Source organism: Balaenoptera musculus, chromosome 13 (assembly GCF_009873245.2).
Source record: "Balaenoptera musculus isolate JJ_BM4_2016_0621 chromosome 13, mBalMus1.pri.v3, whole genome shotgun sequence".
Taxonomy (NCBI): Eukaryota; Metazoa; Chordata; class Mammalia; order Artiodactyla; family Balaenopteridae; genus Balaenoptera; species Balaenoptera musculus.
The window spans coordinates 10,884,469-10,910,223 of NC_045797.1; the positions used below are offsets into that span (position 1 = coordinate 10,884,469).

The 25,755-nt window shown below is 48.8% G+C and overlaps 2 protein-coding genes across 7 annotated transcripts in view; both read left to right on the forward strand.

Moving 5' to 3' along the window:
- The window catches only part of ACOXL (acyl-CoA oxidase like), a 317,745-nt gene extending 316,710 nt beyond the window's left edge, over positions 1 to 1,035 (forward strand). The window contains 2 exon segments of the mRNA XM_036873780.1: positions 849 to 916; positions 918 to 1,035. Coding sequence (XP_036729675.1) covers positions 849 to 916; positions 918 to 1,035 — 186 coding nt within the window.
- A 3,053-nt stretch (positions 1,036 to 4,088) lies between these two features.
- The window catches only part of BCL2L11 (BCL2 like 11), a 44,661-nt gene continuing 22,994 nt past the window's right edge, over positions 4,089 to 25,755 (forward strand). Inside the window, exons 1-3 of one of the 6 annotated variants that reach the window (XM_036872603.1) lie at positions 5,724 to 6,100; positions 7,049 to 7,185; positions 7,354 to 7,443. In XM_036872603.1, the coding sequence (XP_036728498.1) occupies positions 5,838 to 6,100; positions 7,049 to 7,185; positions 7,354 to 7,443 (490 nt within the window). In that variant the 5' untranslated portion in view covers positions 5,724 to 5,837. Of the gene's footprint in view, positions 4,365 to 5,718; positions 6,105 to 7,048; positions 7,444 to 25,755 lie in introns of those variants that run through there. The other 5 variants (XM_036872606.1, XM_036872604.1, XM_036872605.1 and 2 more) reach the window with 5 other exon arrangements.

Here is a 25,755-nt window from a genome sequence, read left to right on the forward strand (position 1 = left end):
ACAATCTATTATTTTTGAGAGCTTTTTTTTTTTTTCTTTCTCCTGGCACCTAAACCATGGAAAATGAAATAAAAACACACTCGATGCAGCTCCTCCAAAATCACTGGCCTGCACTTCCCTCTGCCGTCTGCAAGGAAGACTCATCCGTGCCTTCCAAAGGTTGTCAGAACATGGAGGGTGTCAGTGGGCTTCTTTTGTGCTAACTTCCCACAGGTAGATGTCCCGCAGCAGCCAGGTGGAAGGCACACAAAGGTGCCAGTGCCCGGTCTTGGCCCCCCAGTCCCGTTGTGCTGGTGTTTCAGGAACCATGGCCTGCTGCCAGCCAGCGGTGGCAGGTGCTCGTCCCGACAGAACTGGGGCAGGTCTCCTCTGCTTCACCTGTTCTAACGCTCTTCCTGTTCAGTTGCCTCTGTACGCCAGAGGGTGGCACCCCAGGCACTCCAGAGGTGGAATGGAGGAAAAGGGAAAGAACTGGAGGAGAGGTGGGGGGAAGGGGATGGGAGGGCAGCGAAGGGGTGGAGAGAGAAGGGCTGCAAAGCGGAAAGTTGGTAAAGTCTCTGATCTTGGTCTCCGGCTGCCAGCTAACTTGGAGCCCACCCCCTACCCCTTCACGGAATAAGCGGGCTTCTGCCAGACTAAGTGTCAGAGTTAGGAATTTCTAAGAGGAAAAAGGCCTGTGACGGTGACCAACAGCCTCTACCCTCCTGGGTCCCGGGAAATCGGAAGGGAAACTAGTGTCGGCGGCTGCTCGGTGTACCGGGGCTTCGGGGGTGGGCGTACAGCCGCTGGCACCAAATCGCTATGAGTGAGCCAACATCTGACCCGTCCCTTTGTGTCGTGTTTTGCAGTTGCTCTATTTGTGCAACTCACTGAAGGATGATGCCCTGAGGGGGATCTCCGCCTTTAACATCCCACACACCAATCGCTGGAATCGCCGACCCGATGGCCTCCTGGGCCTTCTACCCAGCACCGCAGCATCCCCTGGCCCGGGAAGGAGCGCGGTCTCCGCGGCCCAAGCTGGGAGCCAAGTTATAGCGGGGGCGGCGGGAAGGGTGGTGGCTCGCCGGCAGCTGCCAGAACGCTTCTCAGACGCCCGGAGCTGGGGCCCGAGGCCGGCTGGCACGTGCTGGGCCGCGGCCCTCAGGGATTTTGGTCGTGCAGTGGGGGTCCCGCTGAGGCTGGCGAGGCGCACTACGGCTGTTGGGAAAGGGAGCCAGGTGGCAGCCCCAAGAGTGTGGCGTTTTATCCTCTCCTTGTAACCACGACTGGCCGGGCCATGCCCTCTGCCGCCTAAGTCACCAGATCGCCCTAGAGAGAGTGGGCTCCTCTTCGAGCGCGCTCCAGAACCGGTTGCCACCAAAGGTCTCCCGCTGTCAGTGGTGACTCCGATTCCCAGTGATTTGGGAAGACTGTTGTGCTGGGTGGAAAGAAAGAAAACTATGAAAATCAAACACCCGCGGGCAAAGGTTCAGTCCAGCAAGTGATGCTTTTCCAGCCCCCTTGGGCTCCGCGAGGAAATACACAAGAGGAGAGAGGGAAGTGTGAGCCTGGAGTATTGCTCTGGGCAAAGCACGAACCCGGGCTCGTCCCTCCAGGGCAGGCAGCTTCCGGAGGGACCGCAAGACAAAGCGCAGAAAACGTTTTGACCGAATGAATGTGTAATCTATTCTTGAGACGAGCAAAGATACAGCTAAAGTTTAATAAAGAAATTAAGCGTTAGGAAGGCTCCCGCTGCTTGCAGAGGACGGGGAGGTGGAGCAGGGCAATACACTGCAGTTAAGTTGGTTTCGGAACTTGAAGAAACCAAGCCGGCGACGCCTGTGGTTCCAGCGAGGGCCGTAGATGTCGCCCGACTTCATTCTTGCTTTCAGTCCAAGCCATCCTCCGTTCTCCCTCTCCACATCTCGTGGAGGAGGCAGGAGGGGACACCGCTCTGCTTGTGTCTGCAAAGGCGACATCCAGGACCAGAGCGGAGACCTAACGCCCACCCGCCCTTCTCTAGACTCGGACTCTGCGGGAGAGGGCGGAAAGGGCTCGTGGTCACCCGATGCCAGGCGCTCGGCTGAAGCTCCCCAGCACAGTCTGGGTTGCACGAACTGCCGCCTCCGAGCCGACCTCCTGCTTGTGCCCCAAATAAGAGCATTTAGACGGTTGCTTTCCCCGACTCCTTTTTTTTTTTTTTTTTTTAGTGTTCACAGGGTCACTGGAGCAGACGACGCGGGGGCGGCCGAGCTGCACAGAAGCAGAAGACAACCATCAGGGTTTTTTCTGTGTGGTTCTTTTCCGGTCCCTGTCTGCGTCGTCCAACTCCACGGAGAGCGCGGAGCACTCGGGCGCGCGGCGGGTTTGGGGCTCCTCTCCCGCAGAGCAGGTTGGTCTCTTTTCCCCGGGTGCCACGATAGGCGGTTAAGGCGCAGAGTTTGCCTGCGGCCGCCACCTGTAACCACTTACGGGAGCTCCAGATGCGGGCATTGTAGACCTCTCGCCTCTGCGTCTACTTCGCCACATCCACACCCGCGTCCTTTCCCTCCTGCAGCGAAATCCCCGGGGTGGAGCCCGGCGCGCGTTCTCAAGCCCCTCCAGAAACCCTTGGCCTCCTTCACCTCGCTAAGGACTATCGGGAGGATGCGCCGAGGAGACTTTGACCCGGGGCTGTGTTGCCACGCTGACGTTCTGCATCTGCTTACAAAACATAACAATTAACCAAGGTGGCCAGACGGCGGGACGACTCCTCCCTGTCTTGCTTCTCTGCACCGAGGCACCCTTCTGGGGTGCGGGTTAGGGAGGCCCCTAAATTGAGTCTGTAGTCCATCTAGCCTGGTTTCTCCCGCGGCGGGATGTTCCATCTCCCAACCGATTTGCCCCCCACTACTCCGCTGCGGGCCTCTCAAACCCAGGGGAGCCTAGGGAAGGGCAGAAGTGGGAATGCAGGGTGCGCATTTAAATGTCAGATAGGGGTGCGGACCTAGAGGAGGCCCAGGGTGTGCACGGAGTTCGGTCTTCCGGGGAAGGAGCGGGAGTGGGGCCTTCGGACACCAAGGACAAGGGGGATGGGGACGCGCAGGGAGGAAGGGTGGGGGGTATTGCGCTCTCCTTACTGCTCTCCACGGCGCCGTCCGAAGCCCTCGGCGCTGTCTTCTCTGGCCGTAACACGCCCAGGGACGGTTCCTGGACGGTTCTCTGAGAGCCCAACAAATCTCGACTATCCCAACCAAGCCGAGGCACCATCCTCTCTCCCACCTGGAGGCCACGACTCTTCTCAGTCCCTTTTTCTTAAAATGATTTTTTTTTTTTGAGTTCTTTTTTCATTTCCCTATTTCACCTGCTCTGCGCTCACTCGCTTCCCGCCTCGCACCCGGGCTGCGGAAAAAACGCCTCCGGGGATCGCTCCTGGTCCTTTTCTCAACTCCCCACCAAAGGCTATGCCTCTTACCGGAGGTTCGGCGCGGGAGAAAAACTAGGTGCCCCTGCGGGGTGGCTTAGAGAGGGCGTCTAAAAAGTACCGCGTGAGGCGAGGGCGAGGAAGATGAGCAGCCTGCGGATGGGGGTCCCACGCGGACCCCCGGAATCTGGAAGGGAGGAGAGCTCAGAGACCCCCCGCGCGTTCCCGAGGACCCACCCAGTCCTGGCGCCTGCCCCAGGGCGGCTGAGAGAAACTCCCGAGGCAGAGCCTGGGCTCAGGGGCGCCTCCTGAGGCTTTCCGCTGGCGGCAGCGGCCGGGCCTGGCTCCGAGTGTGGCCGGAGCACCCCCTCTGTTCCACGCGCACGCCGTGACCACCACTGGATTGCCGGGGCGGGGGGTGGGGGGTTGGCGGCGGGGAAGAGAGGAGAGGGCACACTTTGGGGTGGGGGATGGGTGCGCACAGAGCAGTCCGCAGCCCAAGTCACTCCAGTAAACACGCCCGGCAGGGGCAGGGACGGCGGCGCGCGCAGCTGGGAACCCAGCAGGGACACCCCCGCCTTTACCTGTCCGTGCCTGCAAGCGCCGGCGGCCGCGGCGCCGCGGGGGCGGGGCTTGCCAGCCCGCGCGCCGGGCGGGACTTAGCGGGGGCGGGGCCCACGGTGATTGGGCGCGAGCGCGGGGCCTCCAGCATGAGCTGGGGAGCAAAGCCGCGCAGGTTTCATTTCGCTCCGCGCAGCCTCCAGGTTTCGAGTTTGCGGGAGCGCTGCGTCCCTCGTCGCCGCCACCGTCACCAAATTCTCTCAGCCGTTCTGAGCGCCCTGCCCTCTGAGGCCAGCATCGCTTCAGATTGCTGGATTCGCCTCGCTCCTGCCGCCGCCGCCGCCGCTACCGCCTCGGTGCCCTTCCCCTGGCTCTAGTCCCCCCAATGTCTGACTCTGACTCTCGGACCGAGAAACGCAAGGTAAATACTTCCGAATCCCGGGGAGCAGACCGGGTACTGATGGAAGATTGGCGCGGGAGCCAGCACGGCGCCACCTCCAGCCCGCTTCCCGCGCACGTGCAGGCAGAGGCGCGCGTCCCCGTCCGGCTTGTCGGGCGGCAGGAGGCGGTCACCAGTGAGGGTCGAGTTCCCTCCCCAGGCAGGTCCTCTTTGGGGAGGGGTCGTCCGCACCGAGGCTGCGAGCAGTTAGTCTAAGTACGGCTCGGGCGGGGATGCGGCGCGCGGGGGTGGTGAAGCGTCTCCGGGCCGGTTGGGAGAGGCAGCGCGTGCTCTCCGCACTGGCCCGGGAGCTGGGGGCCGCCGCGCCGGACTGGGCTGCGCGCCCAGCCGTGAAGTCTCGCCGCCCGCCCGCCCCGGCGGCGCACGAGTAGCTGCCGCGAGGTACGAGCCGGTCTCGCGTCTCGGCTTTTCTCGGGCGCGGGCCCGCTGTGAAGGATTTATGGAACAGTGATGGTGATTAAACTGACGGGACTCGGCTTTTCCTTTTACCCGTTCAGGCCGACGTTTTGGGCAACTAATGCGTTCGTCCTCTCTCTCGGACGTGTCTGGGGGTCCTGTCCGGTGTGCAGGCGCCCTGCGGACGATGCCAGACGCACGATCCACAGACAGCGAGAGACAGAGAGCCTCCTCCGACCGCTGGGGCCACGCGATGGACCAGCCGCTGGCTGTAGAACCTGCCCGGACCGTGGGGCCAGACCGTCTTAGCGATTCGGGCGTGCCCGAGCGCAGTGCTGGCTGGCAGTGCCGTGCCCTCGGGGGCCTGTTACTCGGGGTTGGCGCAGGTAGTGGAAGGCCCGCCGGACACCGGGGATGGGGCTATGGATGTGTTCCTTGTCTGCGGTGGTCACGGGTGCGCGCGGAAATGCGCGTCGGTGGCCAGTGGTAGCCGCTCAGATTTGGTGCGTGTCCCGTGGTGCACGGGGAGAAAGAGAGAGGAAGTTGGAGGAGGATGGGGGCTACAGCTGGGGAGGGGGTGACCTTTGGGGTCCGCACCCTAGCGGGCCTGGGCGGGGGTCGGCTGCTGGGACTGGAGTCTGGGGCCGGCCGTGAGGGTCCTGTTTTGTCTCTAGGTGACTGGCTGCTGGGCGCGGCGGGAGCTGCGGAGGCGCGCGCGGCGACCGGACTGGCGGAGGGGCGGGGCGGGGTAGCCTGGGCAGCCTCCGGCCCCGAGGCCGCGGAAACCTTCGCCGCGGCTACCGCCGCAGCGACGGCCGGAGCCGCTTTCGGAGGCGAGTTTGTCAACAATCGCCTGGCCTTTGGCGGCCTGTCGGGCAGGCGCCGCCCCCGCCGCCGCAGGCGATTGGCTGTGGCGCGGAGCGACCGCACGAGGGCCAATTGGGAGCGCGGGCACCCGGCGCCAGCGGCGCGGGGAGGTCGGCGGTGCCGGCGGCGGCGGGCGCAGTGCGCGAGGGGAGGAGCGGGAGGAGGCGGAGGATGTTCCCGGCGGCTGCGGCCGGGGCAGCGCGGACCAGAGACGCGGCGTGCGGAGCCCTCAGCTGCCCGGCGGAGCGCGGCAGCGGACGGGCGGCGAGTTGCAGGCTCTCCGCTGCCCCGGGCGCTCCGACCGCGAGTCCCGGGCTTTGTCTCCCGGACCGCCTTCGTGTTGACGGTCAGGGGGCTCCGGGTCGGCGAAGGGCGCGGGCTGGGCGCCGCCGGGCCCCGGCCCGGACGCGACGCTCGGAAGGGAAGGGGCGAACGTGAGTTTCGGCCTGATTGCCTTCGGAGGGGAGAGTCTATGGGGTACGGGAGGCGCGCGCCCCGATGCCGCCCAGCGTGCGGAGTTACTTGTGGACTTTGCAGGGGTCGCCAGGGCACGGCTTTGGGGACCCCCTCCCATTTGGAGGTGTGCACCTAACAGTGCGGGTGTACCTCGGAGAAGTTCCGGCGAGTTCGGTGTGGCGCGCTGGCCCCCCGCCCCGCAGCCGGAGGAGGGGCGCGCGAGCCGGGAGCGGGAGGGACCTCGGGCGGGCGGAGAGCCGGAGCCCGGCTGGGCCGAGCCGCGCTGAGTTACAAACTCTATTGTGACGCACTTACTACGACTGACGGCCCTTGCCAAACCTTCCCCAGACTTGCTGTCCTCAGCACTTTCGGCAGAACAATGGGGCCGGAGCGGGGAACGCGGCCAGCCGCCTGCAATCGCTGCATCTGCGCCCGCTCCTGGGCTCCAGCGCTGTATCTGATCCCGGGAAATCAGAGCCCGCTGGGAGTTTCTGACTTACTCTAGTCGGGCCTGAGCAAAGAGCACATGTGAATAGATCTCAAACAAGCAGCCTCTCCTAAAACGTGTGTGTGTATGTGTGTGTGTGTGTGTGTGTGTGTGTGTGTGTGTGTGGTGGTAGAGCACCAGTTCCAGTAGTAATTGACATTGTTGCTGTGTTTTGTTTGGTGGTAGGGAGTTTAGTCCCTCCTCCCCACCTCACCCCCCCCCCCCAAACAAAGATAATGATACCTTTGTTATGCAGGTTATTTTTATTATTATTTGGAAGAGCATATGGAAAACTATTCCTATATAAGCAATGACAGTGTTAAAGTGTTGGGCATTAATTCTAAGGATTTTTCAAGAATAGGTGAAAGTCTGCCCATTTGGGTATTCGTTGTAATTATTATTTTGCTTAAGATAACCCTAGTTTTAATTTTCCTTGCAGAAAAAAAGACCAAATGGCAAAGCAACCTTCCGATGTAAGTTCTGAGTGTGACAGAGAAGGTGGACAATTGCAGCCTGCCGAAAGGCCTCCTCAGCTCAGGCCTGGGGCCCCCATCTCTCTACAGACAGAGCGGCAAGGTAATCCCGAAGGAGAAGGGGACCGCTGCCCCCAAGGCAGCCCGCAGGGCCCACTGGCCCCACCAGCCAGTCCCGGCCCTTTCGCTACCAGATCCCCGCTTTTCATCTTCGTGAGAAGATCTTCCCTGCTGTCTCGATCCTCCAGTGGGTATTTCTCTTTTGACACAGACAGGAGCCCGGCACCCATGAGTTGTGACAAATCAACACAAACCCCAAGTCCTCCTTGCCAGGCCTTCAACCATTATCTCAGTGCGATGGGTAAGCAATGCCCGGGGGAGTGGCAGTGCACGTGTGGTTGCTTGACTCTCTGTCCAGAGGCTGTGTGTAGCATTTAAAGCCCCCTTTGAGAATCCTTTTACAGATATATTCCATGTTTTGTTGGGAATGACACATACGTCAAATAAAACATCCAACCAACATTTAAAAAACATGTTACCAAGTTTTGTGGCAGCGATGAGTTGAGGTCCAAGCATCAGCCTATTGGGCAGTATATCTCGAACCCCTGGTGCCTTCATTAAAGTATCTAACTGTGGCATGTTGTCCTAACCACTAAGATTCCTCATTAATGACATTCTGCTTGAAAGGGACTCAATCAGTTACGGCAGATAGAGTAATAACCTAACCGAAAGTGTGAAGAAGGGATGAGAGAAGTGAATTGTTTTCAAAAATGACATTTTAAGAAGATGAAATAGTTCATATCAGCATTACCACCATAGAACCATGAAAATATTTTGTTTTCTACTCAGATTCCTGTTTGGGCTTATTTTGTTTGCTTGGAGGGTTTGGACATAGTACTAATAAGATTAGATCGCGGGTTTTTATTTCAGGGATTAAAGATAGTTTCAGAGTCTGAAGGAAGAGTGGCAAACGTAAATGCCCAGAAAAATCTGGCAATCCCATCGGTGAGGGAACTGACCTGGTGGGGATTATGGCAGCTTGGAGAGCGTTTGCTCTTGTCCATTTGGCTGCTCCCAGTTGGGGCTGTGAGGGTGTGTGGTCTCAAGGTGGTAGGTTTTCCTATAGGGCCAGATAATCCGAGAATGCAGATTTTGATGCCAAGTCTCCTGATGCTTTGGCAACCTGTTTAGAACTTTGAAAGCACTGTGTAAGCCAAATAAGAACATCTGCGGGCTTGATTTGATCCTTGAGCCTCCAGGGTATGGCTTTGAGTATGCAGAGTCCTCACCACCCTGATCAAGGGGTGAGTGTGTCGGTTCAAATCGCTGTTCCCCAGTAGTGGAAAAGGTTCATGTCTTGATCAGGATTCACTAGACTTTCATTTACCATTTGTCCAGATTAGCCCTTCTGCGTTAAAGAGATACAAGTAAGTTGGCAGTGTTTCCAATTAAGAAATCCAGCATAGATCCTATTAAAACATAGGTGATACTTACCATGCCAAAGGCTAACTAAAACAAAATCATCAGAGTAGCCACGTAACTGTTGGAACACATGACAAATCTTAGTTTTGCAAATACAGTAGACTTCAGTCTTCATAATCTTCAGTGCAGTAAACCGTGCAGGTCCGTCCCCATGTTGCAGAGTTAGTAAGAACCTCAGGACCTCGGTCATTTGTCAGAGGTTGGGCACACCTCGGAAGTGGCAGACAAATGACAGAAATACCAGCAGCTATACATGTTGGCTGCGTGTCTCCTGCTAAATGCTTTCTTAGGACCCCTCCTTCGGGAAAGGAGCTGGAAGTTTTATTATTACTGTTACTTTAGTTATTGCTACTCCTGAGCTCATTTTAGCCTTAGAAGGTCTTGGTGCTTGCATATGTTTTTCTGCCCTTGAAAATGCTCTTGACTATATGAGGACTTACAAGTAAATGAGTTACTAAATGAATTAATGGGGCCTTATGGTGTGCGTGTTTAAAACCACATGTATTTTAAGGATCCTCTGGAAGCCATTATAGTTTTTCCGCGCAGACCTCTGTATCAGGTGGCTTAGTGCGTGGAAATAGTTGCTCCTTCCCTGGAATATTCCTTCCTTAACCAGGAATAGTTAGTGAGGTAGTGTTTTGTTTTCTTTCTTTTTTTTTTTTTTTTAATAGGGATAGGCATGAATGCTTTTTTTTGGTGACGTGCCGTTTAGCAAGCAAATTATAAGGTAAGCACCGTTACTTGAGATGACAGATGTAGAGCTTTAGAGAGATCACAATCTAAATTATTAAGCAAAGTTATGGTTTTACCTGTGAAGTGTAAAGTAATGGATCTCGAGGTGTAATTTTATAGTATTAACTACGTTCCCGTAGGTTGGTGAGATAACTTAGAGTTTAATGCATAGGATTAAATGATAAGTTCTGAGGGGTTTGTCTGAAGTTAACGCACCAAGGTAAGTTTTCAGTATTAAGTTCTTGCGAGATTTGTTTGGGTGGGGTGGGGGGAGGAGGTGGGATGGGGGGAGGGAGGAATTGCTGGTGGGACGAGGGGATTTAGATGTGAGTGTGTTAAATTAAAGAAAAAAATTTGCACCCTTTGTAGTCTGTAACTTTTTTCCCTGGCTATTCTTAAAATAGTTCAGTGCCCAGCGACCACTGAAATACGCTGAGTTGGTAAATTTGGGTTCTCTAAACATAGCCGTGTTTAGTACTCCTTACTCAGCCATGTCCATTAAGATCTACAGTGAAGCTTTTGATAATTTACTGCAAAATACGTTTTTCACAAAGAAGTCATTATATTGGTTTCAACCAGTGCAGCACAAATGTGAGGTTAGAAAGAGGTCCTCCTTAGGGCTTCCTTTAGCCACAGAGCAGTTTTCTGCTGAGTGACTTGGGGTGGAGAGCATGTGTGTGGCAGTTTTGTTCTTGCACTTTGTTCTGCTGAGAAAGTAAATTCTTGTCTGGGATGTACAGCAGTTGGGTGTTTGTACTAGAAACGTCTTCCTATTTTCCTCCCTGTCTTCAATTTTTCTGAAGGTATATTCAAAGAATGGTATATTCAGCTGTGAGAGAGACAGTTTTTTCACTTTCACCAAATTCTATTCTGTTTACACTCTGGGAGGATTAGCTTGACAAATGCCCTCTTAATCAGTGAAGAGCTGATTATTCGAATCAGAATCACCAACAGAGGTATTGGTTTGCCGAGTGCCTTTTCTGGTGAGTGTGCTTATTCTGTGTGTATTTTTAATATAAATGTGTACTAAATTCTGTACAAATTCGTGCTTTGAAGATGTAGTCAAAGCAATTGCAGATCAGAGCTGAGAAAGGTCAGGATATAGGTGAATGCTAGTTATTAACAACTCTCATACGTCATTTTGGTAAATGACTTAAACTTTATACTTGTTCCCTGGCACATCAGAAATCACGGGTGGGAGCTAATTGCATTGTTCTTCGCGTCCATCCGTCAGCATCTTGTACCTGCTTTAGCTGGTTACCAGCCCCTCTTTTAAGCTGTGAGCTCTCAGAGTAGGGTGGGGGGGAGGGGCATGATGTCCTGCAGGTCCTTGGGAGATGTTCAGCATCATTTGAGCTTTGCCCTTTCCATAGAGCTGACCAGGGACAAATAAGATTTCCCAAAAGGGGGAGATTGGGATTGACGTGTATACACTAATATGTTTAAAATAGATAACTAATAAGAACCTGCTGTATAAGATAAATAAGTAAATTTTAAAATAAATAAATTAATTAAAATGTGAAAAAAATAAAGATTTCCCAAAAGGTTTTGCAAGAAGAAGACCCAGCCAACACCTGTCAAAAAAACAGTTTTGTTCTTTAGATTCAGCTATAAGGTTTGTCAGGTAGGGGTGATAGGTACGGTCGAGCCCAGCACAGGCCCAGTGGGGAAACCACACGTGAGTATTGAGCACTTGAAATGGGACTAATCCAAACTGAGATGTGCAGTCAGTGTCAATACACACTGGAGTCTGAAGACTTAGCATATAAAAAAGAACGTAAAATATCTCAGTCATTTTTATATTAATTGTATGCTGAGATTTTTGACTATGGGGGTTAAAATATATATATATATATATATATATTGTGTGTGTGTGTGGTAAACACAAAATTTACCATCGTAACTGTTTCTAAGTGTACCCTTTAGTCGTGTTGAGTATCTTCACATCTTCCAGTTCTCAGAACTTTTTCGTCCTGCAAAACTGAAGTTCAGTAGCCAGTAAAGCGCCTCTGCATTTTTCTCTCCCACCCAGGTCTTCAGCCACCATTCTGCCATCTGTCTCTGTGATTTTGAAGACTCTAACTAGGTACCTCATGAGTGGAGTCGCACAGTATTTGGCTTTTTCCGACTAGCTTATTTCACTTAGCATAATGTCCTCAAGGGTCATCTCTGCTATAGCATGTGAAGCAGATTTCCTTCCTTTTTAAGGCTGAATAATATTCTATTGTATGTATAGACCACATTTTCTTCGTCCATTCATCTGTCGATGGACTTTTGGGTTGCTTTCATCTCTTGTCTATTGTGAGTAATGCTACTGTGAACATGGATGTACATATGTCTCTTTGAGCTCTTGCTTTCAATTCTTTCAGATGTGTACCCAGAAGTGGGATGGCTGGATCATATGGTAGAACTATTTTTAATTTTTTGAGGAACCTCCATACTATTTTCCACAGTGGCTGCACTAATTTACATTCCCACCAACAGTATCCCTTTTCTTCACATCCTCACCAGCATTTGTTATCTCTCATCTTTTTGGTAATAGCCGTTCTAACAGGTGTGAGGTGATAACTCCTTGTGGTTTAGATTTGCAGCTCCCTAATGATTAGTCATGTTGAGCATCTTTTCCTATATATGTTGGCCATTAAGTTTGTTTTGAGATTAATTTGACTGGTTTCTTTTTACCTTTTTTTAAGCGTGGCTACTAGAAAAATTTCAAATTAGATCTGCCACTGGCATTCTGTTTTAACAGAATGGTTGGATTGGCCTGGCAGATGGAAGAGCTGGACCGGGCTTTGTGCTTTAGCAAGCCAGACCTGATTCTTCCACTCAAAGCACATCATGTCCGTGGAACTTACTCCTTTGGTTGCTTTTGTTGACTTAGACGAGTGAAAGTAATTACCCTAATCTCGTAAGCATCTTAAACATCAAGTGAGCTTTGTAGATCTGTTCTCCAGGCAAATATGAGTATCCGTTTTGTTTCACCTCTTTAAACTCTGTGGTACATGCAGGCTTTGAAAAGGTGGAAGGTGGAGTGATTTGGTTCCTTGGGCACCTCTGATGACAGAGATAGAGTCTTCTCTGCTGAAGACCTGGTTCTGGCCTTCAGACCCCCAGGGTCACTCGTTTGGACAACAAGAGAAACAAATTCACTTTGTAGGTCCTGTGTGGGGAGAGAAAGTGACGAAAGAGAGGGAAAATTTTCTTTACTGGTTCCAAACAAAGTTTAGTAATTGATAGCTGTCTAGACATTTTAAAGTTTTACATCTTTAAAAGAACTTTATTGTGAGATAATTATAGTTTGACATGCAGTTGTAAGAAATAACCCAGAGAGGACCTATGTGTGTGTCCTTTACCCAGTTTCTCACAATGGCAACACCTTGTTTAAATAGTACAGTATCATAGCCAGCACATGACCTTGATAGACTCCAGCTGCCTTATGCAGATTTCACCAATTTCACATGCATTCCATTTGTGTGTGTGAGACTGTATTTACTTGTGTGCAGTTTCATCAGATGTGTAGGTTTGTGTGACCACCAGCACAGTCAAGATCCAGAACAGTTCCATCCCAAGGATTCTCTTGCTACCTTTGTATATCACAGCCAACTCCCTCCTGCTCCCTAACCCCTGACAGCCACTAATCTGTGCTGCATATCTATACTTCTGTTCTTCCAAGTATGCTATAGAGTCATACTATATGTGACATTTTGAGCTTGGCTTTTTTCACTCAGCATAATACCTTTGAGATCCACCCAGGATGCTGTGTGTATTAGATGTATTACAGTTTAGCTATTGACCTGTTGAAAGACATTTGGGCCATTTGCAGCTCTGGCAGGGACCTGGCACAGCTGGCACTTGGGGGGCATTTGCCAGCCTGCATTGGACGTTACACATTGTCCTGTGGTACATCTTTGGGCAGCTGCCAGTTGAAGGCCATGGGCACAGTCTTCCTGGTGAAGCCACCCATCAGACTGGCCACCAAGGCTTCACCTGGGCAACAGAACTGCCGCTGTGAACTGTGCTGTGTGGGTGTTTGTGTGAACATGAGTCTCATTTCTCCGGGATAAATGCCCAGAAGTGCAATTGTTGGATCCTGCGGTACTCGAGTCTTTTAAGAAACTGCCAAACAGTTTGCCAGATTGTGGCTGTGCCATTTTATATTTCCATCAGCAATGTGTGGGAGATCCATTTTTTCCAGGTCTTAGCCGGCATTTGGTGTTATCACTATTTTGTATTTTAGCCATTCTGACCTGTGCGTAATGATATCTCATTGTAGTTTTAATGATGTTGAATATTTTGTGTATGTTTTTTGTCTCTGTTTACCCTCCTGTGAAATGGTTGTTCATGTCTTTCACTCATTTTCTAATAGGATTTTTTTTTTTTTTAACTCTTGAGCTTTGAGAGTTTTTATGTATTCTAGAGTCAAGCAAGGCCTTTGTCAGGTATGTGATTTACAAATGTCTTCTCCCAATCTGTAGCTTGTCTTTCTATCCTCTTCATAGAGCATAAGTTTTTAATTTTGATGAAGTCCATTTCATCAGTTTTTCCTTCTGTGGATCATGCTTTTGGTGTCCGGTCTAAGAACTCTTCACCAGGCTCTAAGTCCCCAAATTTTTTTCCTAGGTTTTTCTTTTTTTCCTGGAAGTCTTATAGTGTTACATTTTACACTTAGATCTCTGATTTATGTTGAGTTAATTTGTGTGTTAGGTATGAGATTTAGGTCAGTGTTTATTCTTTTGGACTACGGTGCCCAGTTGCTCTAGCGCTGTTTGTTGAAAAGATTTTTCTTTTTCAATCTAATGGCTTTGCACCTTGGTCAAAGATCAGTTGTCGGGTTTGTGTGGGTTTGTTTCCAGTTTCTCTTTGGTGTTCCATTAATTGAGGTATCTGTCCCTCTGCCAATACCACACTGTCTTATTACTGTGGTTGTGTATGAAGTCATTATAATGGGTAGAGTGATTCTTCAGACTTCATTCTACTTTTTCAAAATTGTTTTAGCCTAGGCCCTGTGCCTTTTCATATAATTTTTAGAATAAGCTTGTCTGTGCCTACCAAAACCCCTGCTGGGATTTTGATAGGAATTTTGTTAAACCTGTAAGTCACTTTGGTTAAGAATTTGCCTCTTTACTATGCTAAGTCTTGTAATCCATAAGCAGGGATGTCTCTTCAAGTATTGAGGTCTTTAGGTGTTGTAATTTTCAGCATAAACATCTTATGCATATTTTGTTAGATTTCATTTACCTTGGAGAAATTATTAATGGTACGTTATTTTTTATTTCAGTTTCTATGTATTCATTTTAGTATATAGAAATGCAGTTCATTTTTGTGCATTGCTCTTAATATCCTACAGCCTTGTTGAACTCTAATTCAGAAATTTCTTGGGAGACCTATCTAGACAACCATGTAATCTGAAAATAGGCACAGTTTTATTTCTTCCTTTGTGATTTGTATTTTATTTCTTTTTCTTGCCCTAATGCACTGGCTAGAACTTCCAGTGCTATGGTGAATAGGAGTGGTGAGAGCAGACATCTTTGCCTTTTCTCCTGATCTTAACCGGAAAGCTTTCAGTCTTTAACCATTAAGTATGAAGTGGCTATTTTGTAGATGCTCTTTAAAAATATGAACAAGTTTCTCTTTATATCTAGATTGCTGAGAGTTTTTTATCATGAATGGATGTTGGGTTTTATAAAACATTTATTCTGCATCAATTGATATGATCATGTGACTTATGTTAGCCAGTTGATATGCTGTGTTATGTTGACTTTCAGTATTAATCTGCCTTGCATGCCTGGGATAAATCCTTCTTGATCAGGGTGTAGTTCTTTTCATAATTGCTGAATTGAATTTGCTAATATTTTGTGGAGGGTGTTTGTGCCTAAGTTCATGAGAGGTATTTATCTGTTGTATTAAGACTGTCTGGCTTTGATCAAGGCCTTAATAGTGGGTTGCGTAGTGTTCCCTCCTGCTCTATTCTGGAAGAGATTCTGTAAAATTGGTATTAATTCTTCTTTAAATGTTTGGTGGGATGCTCTAATGAAACCATCTGAACCTGGAGATTTATTTTCTGGGTGTTTTTAAATTACAAATTCAATTTTTTAGTGTTTATAGGACTATTCAGTTTATCTGTTTCATCTTGGTTGAGTTTTGGTACTTTGTGGTTTTCACGGAATTGGTCCATCTCTTCTAAGTTGTTGAATTTTTGAGCCTATGAAGTGTTTATAGTGTTCCCTTATTATCTTTTAAAATGGATACAGGATCTGTTGTGATAGCCCATTTTATTCCTGATATTGGTGACTTATGTTTTCTTACTTTTTAATCTTTATCAGTCTTTTTAATCTTTATCAGAGTTTGTCAGTTTTGTTTTTTTAAACACTTTTTTTTTTTTCTTGGCTGCGTGCAGCATGTGGGATCTTAGTTTCCTGACCAGGGATCAAACTGGGGCCCACGGCAGTGAAAGTACAGAGTCCTAACCACTGGACCACCAGGGAATTCCCCAGTTTTGTTTTTTTAAACCAGCCTTTTGTTTTGTTGACTTTTCTCTATTATTTTCCTGTTTTCAATTCTGTTGTTTTATTATTCTTTTGTTTGCTTTGTGTCTGTTTTGTTTTTCCTAATTTCTTGAGGGTAGAAACTTAGAGTAGTGTTTTGAGACCTTTCTACTGCAAGCATTTAGTGCCATAAATTTCCCTTCTCTCCTGCTTTAACTGTATCCCACATGTTTTGGTATATTGTGTTTTCATTTCCATTGACTTCTGTGTGTTTTCTTTTTATTTCCTTTGAGACTCCCTTTCTGACCCTAGATTATTTAGACATGTGTTGTTTCACTTGCAAGTGCGTGAAGACTGTCTTGTCTTTCTGTTATTGTTTTCTTATTTGATTCCAGTATGGTCAAAGAACATACTCTGTATGATTTCAGTTCTTTTGAATTTGTTGAGGTTTGTTTTACGGCTCAGGATATGGTCTGTTTTTGGTGAATGGTCTATGAGTGCTTGAAAAAAAAAAAACTGTCTTCTGCTCTTGTTGGTTGGCATGTTCATTATATATTTGTCGATTTAGTCTTATTGATTGGTTGTGTTGTTTGGTTCTTCTATATCTTTGCTGATTTTCTGTCTAGTAGTTCTGTCAACTGCTCAGTGTAGTGTTGAAGTCCCCAACTATAATGGTGGACTTGTCTCTTTCTCCTTTCATATCTGTCAGATTTTGCTCCGTATATTTCGAGGCACTGTTTGGTGTTGGCACATTTTGAACTACATCTTCCTGTTAGGTTGATCCTTTTATCATTGCTATAAAGCATAGCCACTCCTGTTTTTTGTAAAAAATATTAGCAGTGTTTACATGGGATGTCTTTTTCCATCCTTACTCTTCCAGCCTACCTATGTTGTATTTGAAATAAGATCTTTTGTATACGACATATCTTTAGATGATATTGTTTTTTTCTACCACACTCAATCTGTCTTTTTAGTGGTGCATTTAGACTGTTTACATTTAAGGTTCTTGTTGGTATGTTAGAGCTTAAGTCTGCCATTTTACTATCTTTCTGTTTCCTCTGTTTGTGTTTCTGTTTCCTATTTTCTTTTTTCAACCTTATTGTGAGTTATCCGAACATTTTTTAGGATTCCATCTTGCCTTTTTTTTTGTAGTGTTCTTACATATATTGCTCTGCTATTACACTATACAGATGTAACTTACTATAATCTACCACTGTCAGTGGCGTCACCATTTTATGACTTCACTTGCAGTGTAGGTACCTTACTTCTTCCATTTAGGTCCCCTTACCTGCCCCGATTTTCAAATATAATTGTCTAAATATTTCCTCCATATACATTGAGCACCATGTCAGATGAATGTTATCTCTTTTGCTAAATGTAATTTAAGAAACTCCTGAGAAGTAGCCTAGTTATTTACTCCCACTTTTTCCCATTCCAACATTCTTTCCTTTCTGAAGTCCTAAGGCTCTGTTATCATTTCCCTTCCTGTTGAGAGGACTTCTTTAGTCATTCTTCAACGACAGGCCTGCTGGCAACAATCTTAGTTCTCCTTCATCTGCGAATGTCTTTATTTCCCTCGCCCCCCCGCACCCACCGAGGATATTTTCACTGGTTATAGAATTTGTGGTTGACGGTTGTTTTTTTTTCAGTGCTTGAAAAACATGCCACTTGCTCCTGAACCTTCATGGTTGCAGGTGAGAAATCCTTTGTCATTTGAATTGTTCTCCTATAAGTAATGTGTCATTTCAGTCTGGCTGCTTTCAGGGGTTTTTTCTTTGTCTTTTAGTTTCCAGAAGTTTAATGTGGCTTGGATTTCTTTGGGTTTATCCCTTTCAGGTTCACTCGCTTCTCGAATCTGTGGTTTGATATTTTCTGCCAAGTTTGGGAAGTTTTCAGCCATTATGTTTTTGGATATTTTTTCAGTCCCTGCCTGCCTCTTTGGGGACTTCTTGTGACAAAAGAGTATTAGTATTTTTGTTGTGGTCTGACAGGTCCCCGAGACTCTGTTCATTTTTCATTGTATATTCTCTTTGTTTCGATGAACTAAATTCTGCTGATTAGCCTCATGTCCGCTGGTTCTCTCCTGTGTCACTTCCACTCTATTATTGGTCCTTTCCAGTGATTTTTTTTTGCTTTTTTACTTTAAATGTATTTTCAGTTCTAAAAATTTTTCCTGCTTCTGCTAGGTGGGGTGGACGTTCAGATCCCTCCTGGGCCTTGCTGCTACTTTCCCAGCAAAAGCAGGGCACCGACCCGCAGGGCACCGACCCACATGGCTTCACGGAGCCCAGTCGGGGGTGTACGCTTAGCTCCCCTGGCCCCTGTTGACACCTGGTGGGGGAAAAGGTGGAGGGCTGACCCGCAGGCCTTGTTTCTGCAGGGCGGGGGCCAAAGCTCAGTTCCTCTCTGCTCCCTGTCTACACCAGCGTGAGGGCTGGGGTTGGGGGGGGGCGTGGAACACACCAGCCCTGCCCTCCATCACCTCGTTCCCCTCACTGGTGCTGGGTGTGAGTTCCCCTTCGTTCTCCTTCATGCCAGGTGGGCGTGGAGTCTCAGTGACCCACCGGGTCCCACTGACCCTTGAGACTGGGGTAGGGGGATCAGTGGGCCACTAGCCCTGTTCTCCACCGCCTCATTCAGTCTTGCTGCTGCGGGGGGCTGGGCAGGTTCAGCTTCCCGCTAGGCCTTCCCCGCCGGCCTGAGGGGGGGGAAGTGAGGGCTGACTCACTCTGACTTGTTCTGTCCCATTGCTCGTCAGCGTTGGGTGGAGGTGGAGGCTGGGCCCGCTGATACATGGTGTGTATGTGTGTGTGCAGTGGCGGCTCACCCTGCCTGGTACCACCTCCATGCTGCAGAGTCACGATGGAGCATCAGCTGTCTCTGGGGCCCTGGAGGGGGGAATCACAGCGTCATCTGTTTCCACTGGGCAAGGCCTGGGAGATCAGCTCCCTGCCTAACCTGCCAGTACCACCTGGGTGGTTTCAGAGCACCAACCACTCCTGCTGGGCAGGGGGATGGGCAGCGTGCAGTGTTCAGCTGGAGTAGGGTGGGAATGGCCAAAAGGCTTTCTGTTGGGGGCCCCCATTCCCCAGTCCTTTGGCTAAAGAGAACAGGCTTTCCTTGGAGCGTTTTCTCTCTGCCTGTTGGAGATCACGTTGCAGGCCTCTGCAGTGCCCTGGCCAAGGTGTATGGAGGGTAATGAGCAAACCGGGGAACTCGCCCCCCTGTCATTCCCTAAGCCCCGCGGTCCCCAGGCAGCCCACGCTCTTTCCCCTCTCAGTCCTGCGTGCTTAGTTGTAAAAAGGAGGACCTGGAGGAGTAGGGTGACCCCACCTTCATGGAGCTAAAAATCTGTATCTTCTTTTAACTATCTATGATTGGTATTGATTGGCTCTGGTTGCAAAGTACTACTCAGAACTTTAGAAATTACCTCTTTCCCCCTTTATTTTTATTCTCTATATGGAATAGTAGGATTTTAATGTCAGGAAGCGGTTTAACAGTAATCCTAGCCACTTTTTTCAGATACTAACTGCAGTATCTATTGTTGTGATTCCCCTGGTGATGTGCCCTCAGAGGGTACACACCATGCCACCCTCGAACGCACTGCCTGAAAATGTATGGGTGACACAAGTCTGATTCCACATGCCATAAGGGAACTTCTCATTAGGAAAATGGTAAGTCTTGTAGTTCTGTGTGACTGGACTCGAAGGCAGGAGAAAGATCAATCATCCGCTGATTTGTCTCGGGTAGTATTTAGGGCCTTTGTGGTGTTAGATTTCTAGATAGACACATGCACATAATTGCCGGTTGAATGCTCGACTGTCTTGATGCCTTGCTTCCTGACCTACTTTAAAACCACTGAATCGGAGCACTTGCCCAGTGCCCGAGTCTCTGCACGCCCCTGGTCTGTGGTCACCCTGCTTGTGTTGGATGGGACTCCCCGTGGACCAGCACCCCTCCCGCCTCCCACACTGGAGCCCAGTGGTCCTTCATTCCCTCCTTTGCTGGGGCAGCCTCAGTCTCAGTGCATTCCTCCTGCGACACAATTTCCATCTGCTTTCACCTTCTGGGCACCGTCCTCTGGTCGTTCTGTTTGGTCAGTGGCCAGGACCCGTGCCGGGGCATGCCACCTAAGACTGCTTTCCTTCTCTGTGGAGGTCCTGTGGACCCAAAGCGAACGTCTGTCCTTTAAGACCCGGCCGCCTTGGTGCTGTGCTGTGTCGGGCACCGGGCTGTGAACACTGTGCTGCCCGCCCGCTTGCCTGCCCGCCGACCCTGCTCCGCAGGCACAGAACAGGACCTGCCATTCCTTCCTTCTGTAGGAAATGCTGGCAGAAACGTACGTGCAGAGGGCTCATCGTGGCGTTTTTTTATACCAGCCAGAAAACTATTGGCAGTCCAAACGGTATGGGAAAACCTCTCCATTAGCCAGACCGTGGTGCTGTCTTCTAATGATGTTAAAAATGATGGAAAACGCTCCTGGTATAATGTTCAATTTAAAAAGGTTACAGAGTTCTTGGCGACATCCTAGTGTCATAGGCTGTTTGTGCTGCTGTAATAAAAATGCCATAGATTGGGTGGCTTCAGTAATAAACATTTGTCTCACAGTTTTGGAAGCTGGAAGTCTGAGGTCAAGGTGCCGCCACGGTCCGGCTCTGGTGGGGTCCCTCTTCCTAGCTTGTAGGTGGCCACCTTCTCACTGTCCTCATGTGATGGCAAGACGGCAAGCTAGCTCCTTGACCTCCTCTTACAAGGGTGCTAATCCCATTCACAAAGGCTCCACCAGCATGACCTAATCACCTCCCAAAGGCCCCACCTACCAAGTACCATCACACTGGGGAAGAGATTTTAGCATATGAGTTTTGTGGTGGACATGAACATGTACTCCATAACATGTAATTTGGTATCAAGAAGTTTATAAGCATAACAAGAAGATTAGAAGGAAAATATATCAAAATGTTAATAGTGAATATTTTTGTATTCAACTTACAGGTCGTCTTACCTGTTTTTTGTTTTTGTTGTTGTATATGGAAAATCATCATGGCTAGCATTTATAATAGAATAAATTTAATAAATAATATACATTTAAAATTTTCTCTTAACGTTAATCTTCATTTTTGGCATGCACAGCAGCTTGTCACTGCGGCATGTACGATTTCAGTATTAACTTGCTCATATGATTTGGTATTAATTGTCACGCCCCTTATGATTTCATCCAGATGAGATCAAGCTTTTGGCCCATCACCATGAGTACTTCGATGGACGTTAGCCCCCTAATTTACTGTTTTGGGGTCTGCCTCTTATTTTAGCAAAGTGAGTATTTTATTGTAAAACATCTTCATCTGGCAGGGTTACCGGTTGATTCAGTGCCCGTGCGCCGCTAATTGCCTTCCCTGCAGGGCTGTGCCTGGTCTGGAGCAGGACCTGGATGGCATCTGACTGTTCTTCAGACCCATGAGTGACCTGGGCAGATCTGTTAGTCCCTCTGAGCTTCGGTTTCCTCATCCATCAGGTGGAGACAGAAGTGCTCACTTCCGAGGGTTGGGGGACTCTTGCATAAGCTGCTGGGCAGAGAGCAGCTGGTAGGGACTCGGTCACTATTTTCTTTGCTGTGCAGTGACCATCGTGGCCACGGCAGGTCAGCAAGCGTGACGTAATGAAATGTTCTTTTCTCCTTTCCATGGAAAGGAGCTGTCGTTTCACAAGTTTAGGCAACTCACAGGGAAGTGAATTATCTGGAAATGCTACTATAATTCTAACCCTGCCAGGTCCCAGAACAGAAAAACAAAAAAAGAAAATCTATTCTAAAAACTGGCCTGGGAGGGCGGGGGAGGTCCAAATCACCCCTCACCTGCCCGTGAACCCGTATATCACCCTGAGAAGGAACCTTGGTGAATCTTTAGACCATGGAGAGACATCTGGAAACCCACACTGCGCCTGGCTCTGTCTGAACCGGGCCCTGTGCTGGGGACCACCTGTGGGAGACGGCCCTATTGGATTTGGCAGAAACTTGACTGTAGTTCAAGCGTTGTGTTGGAGCAAGAATGGTCTGGAGACATAAGACATAGGCTGAACTACTTTTTCCTGCAATCAGAAGTTATTGCACCTTTTTTCAAAATAAAAGTTATTTGCTCGTGGATTTAACATTAGAAATATTCATTGCCTGACTAGAATCAAGAATTTTAAAGCAGCTTTTTAATTGTTTTTCCTTTTCCCTGAGGAAATTCTGCTCCTTTGGCCATCGTTAAATTTTGGTTTTTGCTTCTGAGTGAGCGAATCATGAATCCTTGGGGACCTTTTGCTTCACACACTGTGGGCTGACCGATGCCAACAGTCAGTACAAACATTTCCCTGGTGCACGAGTGAAGCCCAGTTTTATAAGAGGCTGGCCTTCGTGGTTTTAAGTATTTGCTTAGGATGAGTTGATATTCCCAGTGTCCTGTGGGAAACCCAAATTCACTTTGCATTTCCTCTGTTCTCTACCCTGGACCAGATCCCCACGGTTCATGAGTAGAGTTGTGGTTCAACCAGACGGTGATGAAGCAGACCAGCTCCTGGTAGGGGGCTGCTTGGCCACGTGTGCCCGCAGGCCAGGAGTGAGGGCTGTTCAAGGCCCTGTCTGGTGCTGGAGCCAGGGCCTTGAACCCGGGCCTTCGGCACGGGCGTCTGGCTCTCTGCACAGGGCACGATGCTGCTTTTAGTTTGGGCTTTGCGGCCCTTCCTTAGGCGTGAAAATGGTTTTGGAGCTAAAGTTTCTAAAAATGGAATCAACCATTTCAGTCCAAGAGGGTGTATGTGTTAAAATTAAAACCGGTTGGACACAATGATTCTCGACTATCTGAGTCGCTCTGGGAACTTTTTTTTCCCAAAATAAGTCACGTTCCTGGACCAGAGCATGTGTCCCACTCCAGTTCCTAAAACATTTTGATGTAAGTGATTTATAGATTTAGTGAGTGATTTGAGACTTTTTAAACAGAAGCTTGCTTATGTGGAAGGGACCTGTTTTCTTCTCCTGCAAATGTGTGTCGGCGGGGTCAGGCGTGCACGTATGGGATGAACCACACTTGACAACCTTAGTTGGGTGAGTTTGCTGGGGAAGAGAGACTAAAAGAAGGTTTCTTATTTGTTTTTTCATCCCTTGAGAAATTTCTTAATGCAGAGTAGTCTAGAAGTGAATTCTGGATCTATGCTATGTTAGTATATATTTGAATTCAGACCTCAGTTTTACTTACAGCTGAGCATAAATTCTGCTAAACTGGTCAAACAACTCACCAACTTAAGGAAATGATTTGGTACGTGCAGAAGCACATATATTTGTTGATTTAAAGAGAATTCAGTGATATTTAAGGCAGTGGATGAGTGCCCGTGATTCCCTCTTTATCACTGGGCTCATTTGAAGCTTAGAACTGGGTTTTCTCTGTAAGGAAGGCCTGACACAATACACCATGCTTCGTTTTCTCTCCGGTCCTCTTTTTTTTTGGTAAATAATACTTTCTTTTTTTTTTTTTAATTATTTATTTTTATTTATTTATTTATTTATGGCTGTGCTGGGTCCTCTTTCTGTGCGAGGGGTCTCTCCAGTTGCGGCAAGTGGGGGCCCCTCTTCATCGTGGTGTGCGGGCCTCTCACTATCACGGCTTCTACTGTTGCGGAGCACAGGCTCCAGACGCGCAGGCTCAGCAATTGTGGCTCACGGCCTAGTTGCTCCGCGGCATGTGGGGATCCTCCCAGACCAGGGCTCGAACCCGTGTCCCCTGCATTAGCAGGCAGATTCTCAACCACTGCGCCACCAGGGAAGCCCCGGTCCTTTTTTCTGATAGTTTGGTAGGAATTGTTGGAGTGGAAGGTTCCAGCAGGTGACCCAGGCCAGTCTTGGTCCTTCCTCTGATGCCGTGCAGTCCCCGGGGCAAGTCCCTCCACCTGCCTGGGGACCAGTGTCCTCCTGAATTGGGAGGGTGTTGCAGCCAGTCTGCAGCGGTCAGAGCACTGAAGGGTATCCGGTGTGGGCGGGGTGGGAGTTGCTCTGGATTGGAACGACCCTGTTTAGTCGGTATTGCACAGTGGTTTTCTCAGCGCGGGGGTAACCAAACCATCGCACCCAGGATCTGAGCCCATGAGGTGGTAGAGCTTGGCCAGCAGCTGTGTCTGTGGAGGGGAAAGGGCATCGGGAGGAAGAGGAAGAACCTGAGAACCTGAGCAGATAAAAAGACCTTTGATACCCCCAGACCAGACATCTTTCAGTGCAGAATTCTGCGCATCTTACACTTGTATCTGCCCTAAGGTGGTGACTCTAGCTTCCATTCTTTTCCTGTGTTGGGGGGGGACATGGCACAGCCATGGACAGAACATTTTTTGTGGTTTGCAGAGAAGGCCTAGGATCCGCAGACCCCCACCCCCCGAATTGCCGTGTCGCGCGCGGAGCTTAGGTGGTGGCTTGAACGAGGTCGGTACAGGCTGGTCAGTGGATGAAGGGACTTGGGCTCCAACCGTCTTTCTGATTGACCGCTCACGATACCGGTCAGATTCTCTGCTCGCTTTAGCCTTTTGGTTTTCTTATTTTTTACACAGCGTTCAGTTCTTACACTTCTTTTTATCATTGGGTTTCCTACAAAAGGCTTTGGGGCTGTGTTCACTTGTGTCCCTTTCAGCATAAACGTGCTCTCCAGACGCACAAGCTTTGTGAGTTTTTTAGGGAGAAGTCAGACAGCCCAACTGCAGCAGACATATGTTTTGAGGCGAAATATTTAAGCCATCAAAATGTCCAAACACAATGATTCCATCCTTGTGATTATGCAAAATGTGTCTGGAATTGAGGTGTAATGTTTTCTCTCTTGATAACGATGTGGGATAAAAAGAGGCAGCTGCCTCTTGTGAATTTGTTTTAAGTGGGAAGCTTTCATTATGCCTCATCCTTCTGGTGTGTTATCAGTCACCATATATCTGCGTTCACAGATGAGCGCTTCACTTAGTGCGTTGCCAGTATAAATTTTAACTGCATAAATAAAATTATAGGCTTTTACACGTCTTAATTGGAAAGCTGTTTTGGATGTAGCTTTTCAGGATTCGGTTTTTTGCCCCTTGCCTTGGTCTCCGCTATCATCAGGACAAAATAACAGTGATGCTTAAGACCTTCACGTGAACTAAGGAGAAGAGATTTTTTGTCACCTGTTTTCCTGCCGCCAGTGTTAAATTTTATAGAGGAAGCCACACACACTCTGTAATCAAAAATTTTTATATTTGTAGTTTAAATTCTCATTTCCTCCCCCAGATCTGATTTTGGGCCAGGAACAACGGATGGTTACCGAAAGCTAGTAACTTCAAAATTGTTAACACTTTATTTCTAAGGAACGGTCTCAAGTGAATTAACATGTAGAGTTGTATATTTACAACTTCCCTGGCTGTAACCACTTAGCCAATCCCAATCCAGATTCACTTCTAGACTACTTTGCATTAACCTTAGCCACTTAAGTCTTAACCACTGCCAGGGTTACAGTTTAACCCTGGCAGTGGTTAAGATGCTACATTTCCACTGCAGGGGATGAGAGTTTCTATCCCTGGTTGGGGAGCTAAGAGCCCGCATGCCGCATGGTGTGGCCAAAATAAAATAAAAGGTCTCCAAAAAGCATTTCTCTTTTTGTAGTTTTGCTGGAGTGAGTAGTGAAATAAATTGTCTGGATAGGAATTTGCCTCCACTGTCAGTGGAAGGGTCACGAGGTTGGACTTGTTCTTCTGAATAAGATGGCACAGGCACAGTCAAGTCCTCTGTGATATTCTGGAAGGAATCTAAGACTATGGAAGTAGAGACACAGCTGTTCTGGAGACTGTGGGGCTAGCGGCAGTGTGGGGACAGCAAGGAACGGTAGTGTCCTGTGTCCTGCTGCCCCCGGCCAGACCCAGTGCAGACCACGGCCACACGCTATCAGAGCATCATGCTTCTGGAGCATCCCGAGGGGCACCAGAGTGGTGATGGAGGG